This window comes from Seriola dumerili, unplaced genomic scaffold (assembly GCF_002260705.1).
Source record: "Seriola dumerili isolate Sdu_G_001 unplaced genomic scaffold, Sdu_1.0 BDQW01002174.1, whole genome shotgun sequence".
Classification (NCBI taxonomy): domain Eukaryota; kingdom Metazoa; phylum Chordata; class Actinopteri; order Carangiformes; family Carangidae; genus Seriola; species Seriola dumerili.
In genome coordinates this window covers 108,445-123,494 of record NW_019176429.1, presented here as the reverse complement: position 1 = coordinate 123,494, position 15,050 = coordinate 108,445, and the positions used below count along the sequence as shown (strand labels likewise).

The 15,050-nt window shown below is 41.4% G+C and overlaps 1 protein-coding gene across 1 annotated transcript; it reads right to left on the bottom strand.

Annotated features, from left to right (window-relative positions):
* Positions 1 to 2,515: 2,515 nt before the first annotated feature.
* On the bottom strand, positions 2,516 to 14,633 carry ctu2 (cytosolic thiouridylase subunit 2). Its single transcript, XM_022769041.1, has 17 exons — positions 14,603 to 14,633; positions 14,427 to 14,517; positions 13,695 to 13,769; positions 12,104 to 12,182; positions 11,903 to 11,962; positions 10,606 to 10,666; positions 10,376 to 10,485; positions 9,291 to 9,532; positions 8,322 to 8,457; positions 7,968 to 8,099; positions 7,130 to 7,221; positions 6,812 to 6,909; positions 5,638 to 5,736; positions 5,275 to 5,386; positions 4,107 to 4,173; positions 3,866 to 3,924; positions 2,516 to 2,765 (listed from the first exon to the last, which is right to left on the bottom strand). The coding sequence occupies exons 2-17, from the start codon at positions 14,480 to 14,482 to the stop codon at positions 2,705 to 2,707; spliced, it is 1,539 nt and encodes a 512-aa protein (XP_022624762.1). The 5' UTR covers positions 14,483 to 14,517; positions 14,603 to 14,633; the 3' UTR covers positions 2,516 to 2,704.
* Between the last annotated feature and the right edge of the window lie 417 nt (positions 14,634 to 15,050).

Genomic DNA, 15,050 nt, shown 5'->3' with positions numbered 1-15,050 from the left:
TTAAATATACATTTAAAACAGGAATAACAGGTGGATTATTTATTTGATAAAAATTTTAACTTTCCACTGACACCATGTTTATGTGGTGTCATGACCTGGCTCAAAGGAAGGACAAAATGTGGAGACCACACATGACTCTTTAAAGTAATGTGACAGCCCTCTCCACCTGTGTACCTGTTGCTTCCTGTGTGTGGCTGCTTTCTTTACAGGTACTCGAGGTGGGTGTGGCAAAGGGTTGTCAGTACCTGGGCTCATCAGCAGACCTGGCACACCTGGGCCCTGTGTTCTATAGCCATGTTGGAGATCAGTTCTGGTTCTCTCTCCTCCTTGAGGCTCCTGTTTGGTTTGGTTGGCATTTGGTTTGTGTTGTTTCTGTTGCTGCACCATACATTGCATTCACACACATCTTCACTCATGCACTCACTGACACTGGTTATCTTACAGATTACACAAGTTTAGGTTCTTCTTCTAGATTTATTGTCTGTTTTTTTTTTTTTTTTAAATAAAACATTTGTTAATTGCCTTGTCTGTGTGCATCTCCCTCTTTTGTCATGGCCATGTGACCCGGTTTGTGACAGTAAAATTACATTTAAGAAAACAAAATGAAGTATGCAGTCAGTTCATCAGTTATGTGTATAGTGTGAATGAGTGAACATGTATGAGTGAAGTGAACCAAACCAAGTAACCTATGGGAAGAGAAGGACTGACTGCTCAGGCACCTATGTTTATAGGTGAGCACTCACCAGGTGTCAGCCATCACTCCCAATGAGCCAATCCCCAGATCCCAACAACCAGGTAATTGGTCTAGAGGCCTAGAGGCCGTCACAGTGGTGATACCTTGGCTGCGATCAAAAGGTCAAAATAATTTCTCTAACCACTTCTGCTCGACCTCCAGGGAAAATGTCATGAAGTCAAGTAAAGATGTGAAGGACAGTTCATGAGGACTTAGGAAAACAATCTGACTGCACTTACACTAGGATTTTTTAAAAACTAATTCCATTTGTAACACATGGATGATAAATCCTCCTTTACTAACCACTGACACACAACAAACAGGATTGACATGTTATAAGAAAATATGAAAAATATACAAATAGAGAAAGTTGAACCATTAGAATAATTAAATAAAAATAAGGATCTGAGCAAGAGGCCAGAATAAATTATATTCATGCATGAGTTTATAGTTTTCTGTCATTTCTATACTATTAAGACAAGAAAATTCATTTTTAGGTGTTTACACAATGGGAGGAGATTTAGTGAAACAACATTTATATATAGACTTAAGTATTTTGTTATCATGATGATATTGTTAACTATAAATTAAATCTGCTTGTTCTTCATGACGACTCCTGACTGAATTTAAAGAGAATAAATCTATATTTATGGATTTGGGTTTCAGTGGATCAGACAAGGATTTCCATCAGTTCTGGATCGAGTCACAAACATAAAACAGCTGCTCTGTTGTTTCTACATTTATGTGGGTCTGCCAAGGTGAAACTACAATGGTGTGTCACTTTAAATGTTGCCACAGCAAGGAATTGTGGGACAGCATTTCTCCTTTCCTTTCCTTTCCTAAAGGAAGGTCCAGTGTTTCCTCTGCTAAAGGAGATAAGATAGGAAGCACTGAAGCTCCTTTCCTCCTCATGTAGAGAAGTGGAGCAGCTGTGATCATGGTGCTGCTCAGAGACTTCAGCTCATTTCATCAGTTTCAACCTTCATAAGAACAAAAAGACTTTTCAACCACAGCCCATGTTTAAGGAAAGCACTGACTGTAGCTTCCTGAGAGGTACTGGGCTGCTGCTTGCAGGTCACATGACAGACAGCAGCAACAGCTGTGCAGCTAAACATAGCTTTAATGAGAACAAACTGGTGGAATCCAGAATGTTAATCTGACATTTTTTAGCAAGGTGAGCTCTGACAGCAGCTTCAGCACATACACTAGCCACGATGTGTTTTCTTATTTTTCTTTTAAGGCATGCAGCAGCACTGTAGAAAATGAGCTAATGCTAATTGATTGTAATGAGTTAACAGCACAGATTACCAGCACAACATTTGAATGGCTTGAGAGCAGCTTTAAATAAAAACTTTATTTCTAACAGAAATTACAAATACAAAATCTCAGCGTCAAACTGATCTGTGATCTGGTTCTGTTCCAGTTCTCCATTCTTCAAACGTCAGGTTTCACCAGCCTCTGAATTCAATCCACATGACAGGATAATAATGAACGTAAGAAAAAAAACTTTAGATGGAAAATAGTTCAAACACATACTTTAATATTATCACTTTGTAACATGATCCTGCTCTTCATTTTGTGATTGTTGTTACAAAAGAAATAAAAGTTGTTGCCATGGTAACTTTCTAGAGTTGTAAACTCCTGTCTGTAGTATTATAAGCCTGTGGGCTGTGTTTCAGTGTCTGATAAATCTCCAAACTCAGGGATGTTTCTCAAACTGGATTTACAACACCCCCCCCCCCCCCCCCCCCCCCCCCAACCCCCACCAACAAAGCCCCCTGTTGCTTAGCCATGTGCTGTATGAGTGACCACCTCTCACATAGGGCTTCTTTTGTAAAACTCAGTATATTTGGGAAGTATTTCTATTTTAAAGTTGTCCACTGGCTGCACGTTGGAATGAGCAGAGTGGTGATGTACGTTTTTCAGAGAGGACAGCTGGAGGTGAACATTTAGCTTCAGAGGCTCCACCCTCTAACTGCCTTCATCACCATCATCCAGCAGGAACTCACTGATCTCCTCTCTCATCTGAGACCTGCACAACACAACACAACACAACACATCTCAGATCATTACATCTCATTGTGAAGCATTTGAGTTTCTGCTCATGTTTTTTTTGGCTGGACCGCAACAGCAGGTCTAAAGACTGGGACTGATCAAGTTACACCATTGGTCGCTCAGCCAGGGATTGGAGTTTCCTCATTGGTCGTTATTATTTCGAAATGAATTGATGTGAACAAGCAGGGTTGCCAACTTTGTGCCTTTGTCGCTAGATGAACTGACTTTTCAGTGACTTGTTCTCAAAAAATCCCCTAGTGACAAATCTAGGGACTTTTTGGACAAACCTTGATTACTGTCCATAGAAGAAAGTCATGTCTGAGACGCAAAATAAGAAAGATAATTCTGATGCTTCTACCTTTCTCTCTAAGTGATGATCTAGCATGTAAATATAACTGGAATCACAGCTCAGTCTGTCTTTAACTGACATGTATGGCTAAGACGTGGTTAAAGAATCAGGATTTTAGCAGCAGCCTGAAGTGACTGCTGTTTAACATGTAGTCTTAATGGACCACGTTTCAGTCACTGTTTCAAACGTGTTCCATTGTCATGACAACAGAAACAAACAAAAAAAAAGGTCAATGAGAACAGCTTTACTGTGAATTCGGCTGTATTAAAATACTGTATGTGAGCATAGAAGCAAACAGATAAAGAGCTGAAACCAGCTGACACTAGGTAGAATGCTTATATGACGTGATGTACAGATAGAGCTGGGTCTTGTTAAAAATCTTCGAAATCAGCATTGATACAGATGCCTTGACTCTGATACCAAATGAAACTTTTATCAATATCAATTTGATCAAATCTAATTACAATAGTACAATACAATACTCTGATTATTAAAGTGCTGTGATGGTGGAGGAACAGAAAACAATAAGAAAAAAATAATGTTATAATGTTGATATGATTGGTTCGTTTGGCCCACAGTATCTTGGTATTCATACTGGGCTGACATGAAAATGACATTAAAAGAGCAGAAAAGCACTATCTATGCTTCGTGTGAACGGGATATAATTACATGTACATACGCTCTAGAATGAAAAGTGGTCTTTTAAATGAACCAAATGTCCTCCTCACCTCCTCTGCCTCCTCTGAGCCTCTGACAGGATGTACTGAGGGAGACGCTCCAGTGACGACTAGAAGAAAACACAAAGGAACTGAGAGAGGCCTGTATGTATGAAAACATTCTGTATGAGACCAAACTAGTTGTCTCCAGTTCAACAATCATGATGAACAAACACAATGTTTAGATTGCAGTTGGAAATCATGACACACATTCAGGATGCTCCTGTGCACCTGTGCAGGTGTTTCCACTCACCATGTCTTTGATGGTCAGCTGACAGCTGTAACACAACAGGCTCTTCAGATCGGTTCTCTCGGGTTCCCTGGAACAGAACAACAGCACAGAGTCTGAAGATAACGACATTGGTCTGACATGAGGCAGATGGGAGGATTTATCTGGTCAATAAACCAGGGCAAGTTAGCTTGTTATTGCTACAACACTGTGTTTGCAGTAACACCCCAAAGATACAATAATGTCTTAATTTAAACTCAAAAATCACTGAGGGTAAAACCTTCATTTACAGTGATGATGATAAGAGGAGACAAACTCAACAGGATTATGACCCTACAAAACAAATGACATTCTCATCAGACTTGGCTGTACTTTGTGCTAATTAGCAAATGTGCTAGCTATTGCTGTAGATAACAATAATAATAATAATAATGATGAACCTTATTTGTATAGCACCTTTCATACAAGAAATGTAGCACAAAGGGATTTATGGATTTCAGCCATTATGCTGCCCACTGCTGGAACCAGCTCCCACTGGAGATCAAATCTGCCCAAACCATAACTGGCTTTAGAAAGAAGCTAAAAACTGCCTCCTCTCCTCTGCCTTCACTGAATCTTTTAATCTTGCACTTTGATGACTATTTTATAATCTGTGCTTTAATACTGTTTTAATGCAGTTTTCTTTTATGCTTTTTACATCTAGTTTTCTGCTTCTGTTATTTCTCTTAAGATGCTTCTTTTATTTCTGTGAAGCACACTGGATGACCTCTGTGTATGATAATGTGCTATACAAACAAACTTGCCAAAAAACATTGATGTAAAATGAAAAACATTAACGACATTAATGTCAAATGAGATGGAATAATAATAAAATGATAACATAGAAATAACAATCAACTGTCTTGGTCTGAATCAGTTGTGTTCAAGGTTCAGGAACAGCAACTTTCCACAAGGCCTTCACAGAAAAAATAAAGCCCGGCGGTTCTGATAATCAGTGACGTCTGCAGTCTCACTTCATAAATGAGGTAATTATTTGACACAGGTCAGCTGAGAGCCTGAGTCCTGTTTAGAGCCACAAGTTTAGGATTAGCTTGTTTACAACATTTTTCCTGTTACGCCTCCTGTGTGAGTCCCTCATTACTACAGATTAATCACTGCCCAAATTAAGAGACATAAATCCCTGAACACTCACTTGGCAGAAGAACAGCAGCCTCCACCACCACCTCTCTCTGTTCTCCCACAATCCTCTCCTCCAGAGGAACAGCACTGTCCAGAGGGAGCAGTTGATTCTTGCTCCACTGGAGCTTTAATGGAAACAGAGGAAACAGATTGTACTAACAGCTGAGTGTAGAAACGTCCCCCTGCAGGATTCAGAAGACCACATCATGTGAGCCCAGCTGCAGAGGGTTTCTACCCAGTGCGGAATACCAACGTTATAGCTGTGCCACTATTAACTATATGATGCTAATGCTAATAATCTGTATTCTGTACTCTACTGAACGTTCTGGCTCCAGAAACACAGAAGGCATGACTGGAGGTGAAAGGTGCACTGTACCTGGGTTTTGTCTCGGGTTCTCAGTCCCTGTGGCTCCTGAAGGTTTATTCTGGGAGAGCTGCTCTGAGGTCAGTGTGGCCTGAAAGGCAGAAGCGTTCTCTGAAAGAAGAGAGGGAGACAAAGGAAGAGGGGAGGAAAGACGGAGGAAAAATTCATGAAGGACTTCGTGGGGTTAATGCTTCTATCTGCTCCAGCCAACCAGGTGCTCAGTGCTCAGTGAGGGCGTCTTCAGCTTGTTATGAATATCACTGTTTCAATGGAGACGTGTGCAGTGGTTTGTATTAGTTTTATTTTTCTGTATTGAGAATCTGTGACAGTCCTCTCTCTGCACACCAGTGATCCACATCTGTCTACACCTCAGTCTTTGGTCCGCATCAGTCCAAGGCTCACGCATGTTTTATATATGTTCAGTGACCAGTGAGGTCATGACCTTTTGGAAAGCTTTGCAAAGTGAAAATCTTGCTGCGAGGTTGAGCGAGTGCTCTATAGAGGTCCGATACTAATTCATTACCGTCTGTGATAACATGGCATATGGGAAAGTGATCTTATGTCTACTGTGCATGAGTGGAGGCTGTCCACATGAAGAGGGCTGACAGCTCATTCTCATGACACTGAAACAGATTATCTGAAGGTTGAACAAAAGTTACAGACGTGTGTACTTGTACTACAGCGATCATAACAGAGGAAAAACCAACCATTTGATTTTGAAGGCATATAGTTGGTCCATTAGACAACATTTATGTGGAACTTGGCATTTCAGTGGAATCTGTGGTCCAGTTTTATTCACATCAGCTGTGAAAAGTGAGCTAACTATCTCTATCACAGTTTGGCTTGACAGTCTGTCTACTGCAGAAACACACGCATTTGCAGCTAAAGTGTGAACAGTGAAATAGGGCTGACATCTGAACACAGGAGTGAACACTACATACCACACATTGCAAGTTTTGGAACTCCCAGGTAATGCTTTTAGCTTTTCTTTTAGATCAACGGTATTTTGTGTATTTTAATGTTTCATTTATGTGATGGTTTTATTATTAGTGTTAAAAGGCCTCCTGCCTGTCCTGACCCATGAGCTCACCAAGTGCAGCTCTTAACAATGCTTATTGGAATAAAGTTACCACAACTAGTTGTTACAGCAGTCATTGAGAGAGCAGCTGTTCCACACAACACTCACCAACAGCAGTGTCCAGCGCGCACATACAGAGCAGACACCTGTCAGCCTGGTCAGCTGTGGAGGAGTTCCTACACGCTGTCTGCAGCTTCTCGCTGGTCCTGCAGGACACACAGCAGGTTTTGTGATGAGCGTATGGTTCCAAATGCTTCCCCAGCTGGTTACTTACTAATGGTTGGACAAAGCAGGCAGTGGTTCATCTACCGTTTCCAAAATGCCCAGTTTCCATTATCAAGCGATCATGAAAGTGTCAAACCTTACACTGAGTACTTCCTGTAGAATACACGCCTGTGCAGATGATGTGTGTGGTTTCTCACTGACCTGTAGATGGTGCTGACAGTGGAGGGGAAGTCGGCCTGCAGTTTGGTGACAAAGCTCTCTGTCAGACGCTGGATGCTGGCTTTGTCTGTTGTCTGTGGGACACACACACAAACATGTCTGACACACATGTTGACAAGTTTATTGACTCACAGTAAACCTGTACATTTTATGTTGGTGTGAATGGACCGATGCAGTAACAGGGGCGTATATACAGTGGTTTCAGAAAGTAACTGGATCAGACCAGCCGGGACGCCTGGTAACATGTCGACTTTACCACCCTTGAACACTCAGTAGTCATGGCTGCCATGATGACACACACACACACAGACTCACAAGGTCACAGCTGTAAAAATCAAAAAGCGAAATCTCCCATTCCCAAAAGTATTCAGACCCTTTGCTCCAAACTGTGCTCAGGTGATTCCTGTTTGCTGTAGTTTTTCCATAACTAATACATCCCACTCACCAACATACAACACTGGTGTCTCGGGATTGGAGGGGGTTCAGTGATCGTACAGAAAGCTTATGGCTCCAACACATTAATTGGCATTACAAGTTCTCACTGAGATACTGCTTCTTCTTTTTTTTTTTTAAAGTTATGTTCTGGCCATTTTTGGCTTTATTATGACAGGGACAGTGAGAGAGAGACAGGAAACTCAGGGAAGAGAGAGAGGGGACGACATGCAGCAAAGGGCCTCAGTCGCACTGGAACCCAGGCTGCTGCGGTGAGGTAAATGGTATGTGCTCTAGCAGGTGAACCACAGCGCTGCGCCAGGCAATGTGTTCTGTTTGTTTTCTGTCTGGTACTGTTACTGTCACATGTACTGCCAGCTGATCTTACCTTAGTGTCCCCGCCTGGTATGAAAACAGAGGGAACGCTGAACATGTGGTTGTAGTACGCAATTTCTTTGGCTGAGTAGTCCCTCATTGGTCTCACTAATATGATGTCACCATACCTGGAGTCAGCGAAACCCTGTTGAAACACACACACACACACACACTGCAGTAAATGCAATTGTTGATCCTCTCCGATTGTCTGTCATCTATGCACGCACGCACGCACGCATGCACACACGCACACACACACACACTGCAGTAAATGCAATTGTTGATCCTCTCCAATTGTCTGTCATCTATGCACGCACGCACGCACGCACGCACACACGCACACACACACACACACACACACACACACCGTGTCCTGAGCCAGCTGTGCTCCTCTGCCCAGTGAGATACTGGTGAGCAGTTTCACAGCCACTCTGGTGCAGTTGTCTCCCAGCATCAGTTTGCTGTATCCCTCAGTGCGAGCTGTGTGCACCAGCAGATGGTGCCTGTGAAGAGAACACACAGTGGGGTCAGAGTGGACTGAGAGAGAGCAAATCTTAAAATACTCTGCTCTAGTTTCTCAACATGAGTCTGATCAGAATAATTCTGACAGGTGAGGAGAATAGCAGATATAAATACTAAATTTTCTCTGCACCTCTACCACCATTCTCTCTTGGCCTCTTTTGTATCCGACCATGTGGTATGATTGCAGGAGAGAAGAAAATAATGCTCCCATGAAAAACTACAATCACCTCCTGGTGGTTGTCTTCCTCCTCCACTCAGACTAGTTTCAGGTTACATCCCTGTTTATCCAGAGTCATAAGATATGAACCATTTGTGTGAAATCTTTGTCATAATGCTGTGTGAAGAAATTCCCTCAAGGCGTTAACTGAGACATCGTGTTCACAAGGCCAAAATCATGTTTTGTGAGGTTACCACAACCTTTACCTTTGACCTTTGAACACCAAAATCTAATCACTTCATCCTTGAGTCCTGGTGAAGGTTTGTGCCAAATTTGAAAAAGCTCTGTCAAGACGTTACTTTGATATCGTGTGCACGGGAATGGGATGGGCGGACAACATGAACACAATATGCCTCTGGCTCTGACTGTCATTCACACACCACTTGGATAATGGTCACTAGTGCTGCTAAAAGTACAGTAAGTCCAAAGTGTTTCCTCTTTCATTATACATGACAAAACAATGGAGGACAGAGTGCTGTGTTATCCTAGATCAACATCTCTGGTTAAACTTGAAACTAAATACAGAAGCAGCATCAAGACGTCCTGTAAGATTAATGATCTCCTTAGGATCTGAGTCAGGAGCTCCCTCTGTCTGACCTCAGTGTGTTCAGCAGGTCCTGTCTGGCCGTCAGTGTCTGAGCTGAGCCGATCAGCTGCTGCAGGAGCTGTGTGTGGGACTCCTGAACCTCCGGCACCGACGTTTGCTCATGGTCCTGTGCAGTCGAACAGCTGCTGCTGTCGCTCTGAATGAAGTGATCCACCGCTGCTTTGTAGGCGCTGGCCGGCTGCTCTGAGGCAGCTGGAGCCGTCACCACAACTGAACTGGGAAGATCCAGAACCTGAGAGGACGTCGGAGGAGACATTAAAGAAACAGTTGGATCTGAGGAAAGAAAAATCTCTTTCTTTGTGCTGATGTCTTCTTTTTGTTATTGTGACAGCATCAGATTGTCCATGTGACTTTTATGTATTTAGGTCACAAAGTTCATGTCACAGGAAAAGTAATAAAGCTTTTCCTGAATTTCATATTTTACCTTAAAGACCTTAAAAATAGGAATTGTAAAAAGAATTTATAAATGAACAATTAATCAATCAATAAATTGTTAAAATTGAATTCTTTAATTTCCATTTCCTTTTTCTAGCTGCTTGTCTTTTTCCTGTTAGCTAATCCATTAGCTTAGTCATTTAGCTTCTCCTGTTAGCCTTTCTGTGACTCTCTGGGCTTCAGTGGTGTAAAACCCACTGGTTAGCTCTCCAACCAATCAGAGAGCTGGTTACATCCCATGGCCAACTGGGATTGTTTAGCCTGGTTTTACCAGCACTGAAGCCCAGAGAGGAATAATAATTCATTTATAAATTCTTGAAAAGGGAATCTAGTTATTTATTCCCATTATTAAACTAACTTTTCAAGTAGTTTTTCAAATTCTATTATTTATTCATGAATTAACAAATGTATTTCTAAATAGTTTATTTAACGAGTTTTGTGCTGTTTTTGTAAATCAATTTTACATCTTATCAAGTATTTATTGATGCATTAATCTTTCATTTATAAATTCATGTTACACTTCTTATTTTAAAGCCTATTAAAATATGAAATTTATAAAAATGCTTTATTACTTTTCCTGTGACATCCCTGCTCCTCCATGAGGAAGGGGCTTTGAACTGTGAATTGGCTGAGCAGTCACCTGTTCCAGAGGCACCATGTGGAAGGGGAAACCAGTAGCTTTGAACACAGCCTGCAGCTCAGCCACCGTCCTCTGTCTTTCCTCCACAGACTGACCTACAGCTCCACCCTCTGGGAACAGCAACACACACAGTCGGTGTAAAATGTTAAGGCCACAATTGATTCAGAGAGGACCAAAGTTATGAAACTGATAACACTCAGTTAAAGAGCAATACTCTTCATTTAATTTACCATCGATGTAAACGATGCCAGGTAAGAATCTCAACTTCTTATGAGCATTCTGACTCAGACCCTGAGAGGAAGACAAAGGTTTTCAGTTTAATGAATGACAATAACCCTAACTCTATCTACAGGGTTATTAGAATCTAAATCAATGAGTAATAAACACCAGAATTTTAAGCTGCATTTCATCATCTATTAGATCATTTAATCATCATTTAGTGTTCAGGAAACAGCATGGGTTTCAGTTGTTTGGTCCATTAGTGAAAATCATCCATGGAATGGACCAATCAATGGAAGCCTTTCGGGGTTTTGGAGTGTGAGAAGAAAGGTCATGGGGTCATTATGTCAAAAAGGATTTATCTTCTGGGGACCAAATACATCAGCAAAATGTCTCCTCAGAATAACACATGGCCAAAGGTTTGCGGAAGAGCGAGCATTCCAGCCCTGTGTGACAGCTGAAGATGAGGTTGTGAGCCCATGGTCATCGATGTGCTGCTCCAACAGCCTCCACTCCTCTGGTTTCAGTCGCCCCAGCCGATGTTGAGGGATTTGTTCCCATTCAGAGCATCAGACGCTCGTGATGAGGCCTGACTCACAGGTGCTGGATGGGTTGAGGTCAGGGATCTGAGAGGGCCAGTCAAGTTCCTCCAAACCAAAACACAATTAAAGCTACTCTCTCAAATGTCATTGTGTGCTGGGGAAATAAGATTTTCTTAATTGGAACTGAAGAACCCAAACCAGGAAATGGGTTTCAACAAACTTTGCATGGGGTACAAATTTGTGGGCATCAGGTGAGACGCGTTATGTTAAATCTAGAAATGGAAAATGAGACTTCTTGTGTACGAGATTGGAGAAATGGTTAGAGGTAACTGAAAAGAGTAGGACTCATGCTCTGGTAACCAAGCGTATGGATAATAAAATAGATTTACCAAAGAGTGAGCCACAAGGAGAAAGTCTGTCCTGATTGAATCACTACAAAAATATACGGTAATCTGTCTCTTTGCTCTGAAGCCAAGAGTTTGACCCGCACACCAACAGGCTGACCTCGGCATTCTTAAAGCAAACAACACAAAACAGCTTCACATTTGTGCTGTTAGTCAAGTGGTCTGCTCTCACTCAGCTTTGGCATCATGTGAGCGTTGGCATCATTCAACAAGAAGCCTGAGCAGTGAATGTACGCAGCACCAGACCATAACGTCTACACAGCCACACAGATTATTGGGGTTTCTATGTTCTTCTCACCAAAACAGAACAATCTATCAAAAACACTGGGATTATTTCTTTGATAGTAAGACAAACAGTAAACCTCTTGGACTTGACTGAGCATTGAAGAGGACGAAGGACCACCAGATACAGCCAGCAGCACCTGCAAGCAGAGAGGATGCTCACAGTTACAGAGCTGCTGCAAATATACACATCACACCTCTTCAGTTCTGTGTGTGTAACTCAGAAAATGAACTGCAGTAAAGTGAACTTCATCTCGTTGTGTCAGGAGAGAACTGTTTACCTTCTCTCCAGGGAAGATGATCCTGTTTTTTCCCAGCATGGCTCTGAACTTGTGGATGAAGTATTCCTTGAAACAGCCCCTGACACAGACGGAGGAATGATGGGAGCAAAGTCAGCGAAACACCTCTCAAAGCATGTAAAATGATCTCCTCCAGCCACACACCCCGGCTCTGACAACACAGCCAGAGACGACAAAACGATCCTCCAACACACTGTGAACACTGTTGTTACTACATCAGATATAGAGCAGGTTGAATACCTGCACAAGCCAAGACTAAAAGATACATTTAGACTGTAAATTCTCGAATAGTGCCGTTATTTACATCAACGGCGGAGAAACAGGCTTTTATTTCTAATTATATTTCCTGTCTGTTTTCTGATCTGCTCCTGTTTAGAATTACAGTTGTTTCTCCTCCCTTACACTAATACTGTTATTTCCAGTTACCTCCACTTTTTAAGCCACTGTTAGTGCAACTTACACCTTTCTGCACAGATGTTTCTTCACACTGAAAGCCTTCCAGCTGTTCAACGGGCATACTTTTTTCTCTTTGCCAGTGGGCCTTCATGGTGAAACATTTGCAGGAATAGTTGAGCTTAATTAGCAGACACTCAGCAGCTGATAAACATGTAAACTAGGGCTGCACAATTAGTTGAGATATAATCGAAATCGCAACATGGCCAAGTGCAATATCCAAATCACAGGAGCTGCTATTGTTGTGATGAAGGTCAAATGTGTCACATTGTTGTACATTGTTAGCACCGATAGCGCTGTGGTGCTACAGAGACGCCATGGACTACAAATCATATTCTCCAGACGTAAAGGAACATGTTTGTTTAGTACAAGACCAACAAAAATCACATCGTCATCATTTAAAATTTTTTCAGTGAAAATTAAATGCAACAATGACCATTCCAACTGAAATCACAATATCTGCCAAAATAATCCCAATATGATTTTTTTGCACATCATGCAGCCCTATTGTAACCGTACAGGCAACTGGTAATAATTAGTGAATGAGAACAATAGTAGTTTTAAAAAGAGAAACTGTTTTCAGCAGAGTGGTGAGTGTGACATGTTGTTGTACTGATGGAATTGGTGCTGTGTAAAATGGACATCATGCTGAATCCCTCCAGCTTGAGATAATGGTTTAAATTACCAGGCTTTTATTTGAGAACCAACAGACAGGCAGAGCGCATGTGAAGCAGGATTTCAAATAAAATGACAAAACTACATGTGTTCGACAAAGAGTGATCAACCGTCTTTTATAAATAGAATTTATTTGTACAGCCAAACCATATCTTTAATCATTATGCTTTTCTTTACCTACAGATCCTGAATATGACGCTTTAGTAAGACAACATCTTTTTTTTTTTTGCATCATTTTTCACCAGGATTGTCTCAACATACTGCAAACAAATCCTAATGCCATCAGGACAATTAGAAAGGTGCATCAAAGGTAATCTACACAAATCTTGAAACTCAATTTTGGGCTTGTTTATGGTCAGTTCAAACATCAGATTTACTCTCTGTCTGTGGAATAACAGTTGTACTGCAGATGGCAGTAAACAGTGCTGAGTGCTGCATGTCTTACCTGCAGTATGTGTCTCCTGCTCTGATGACCACAGCTGCACTTGCCTCTTTGCATTTGACACATTTCTTGGAAACACTGATGAATGGAGGAAGAACAGATGTGTTAAAAACCCATGCATTCAAATTTTTGTGCTGACATTTACACTGTGCAGGTTCAGTAAGAGATAGAAAGCCACAGTGGCTCCACAACAAGTGATGGAGAGGAAACATTTCATCTGATGGTTTAAAATGCATTTGCATTTAATTTTACAGATCTTTCTTTTTAGTCAGAGGCATATTGTCTTTGTTCTTGATTACCACTACCATGCAGAGAAAAACCAGTACCACTTTCAACTCTCCCAGCTGACATAGACAGACAGACAGACAGACAGACAGACAGATAGATAGATAGATAGATAGATAGATAGATAGATAGATAGATAGATAGATAGATAGATAGATAGATACTTTATTTATCCCCTAGGGGAAATTCATCTAATATATATATAATATATGCATATAACATGCAGTAGTGAGAGACAAAGTTGGTGCCCCTAGGTATCTGGGTTTGTGGGGCAGTTGCCCACTTTGACTGCTGGGTGATCCAGCAGTCATGACTGACTCCACAGATCCAGGGGGAACTCTTACCCCCTCCCACACACTGCTGATAACACATGTGGAGGGGAGATAGCCTATAGAATGAACAGCTGATCAGACCCGGCTCGGTGCGTGCTGTCGCGACATGACGACTTACCTGGGCACCTCCGCGCGCTCCAGTCCATCATGGTAGTCTTCATCCACTTGGCACATTGTGAAGACCGCGGCCGAGCTGAGACCGTGGCCCGCTGTTTGTAGTTTACCAGAAAGCGACTGTTATAAAAGTGTTAGTCAGTTATTTCACGTTGTTCACTTTTAGCCACGAACACTCACGTCACATGTAGGAGCGTGGCTCTGTTTGATGACGTAGAGGAGCTTTTTCCTCTTGGCGACGGAAAAATACCGTAGTGATGCTTTACCACCACCAAGTGGTCGGATCGAAAACCATCTTACTCTTTATTTTATTTTACACAAATGGCCTAAAAAGACAGCACACATAGGCTACAACAATTCAAAATAATAATTGGACACTATACTGATTCATTACATGGACTAAAGAACAGTAAAGCAATAAAAACTGAAGAAACCTGTAAAGTCTTAAATATTTTCCTTTAATATCTTTGTTTTGTTCCACGGTACCCCTATGTATATAGCTTGGTTTAGTCTTTTTGAAATATTATTTTAATAATTTTTTTCATACTACTTTTGGGTCATCATCCTTATTTATATGTTGCATTTAATTCCTTTTATTGTATTTATTTTATTTGTATGTAATCAATAA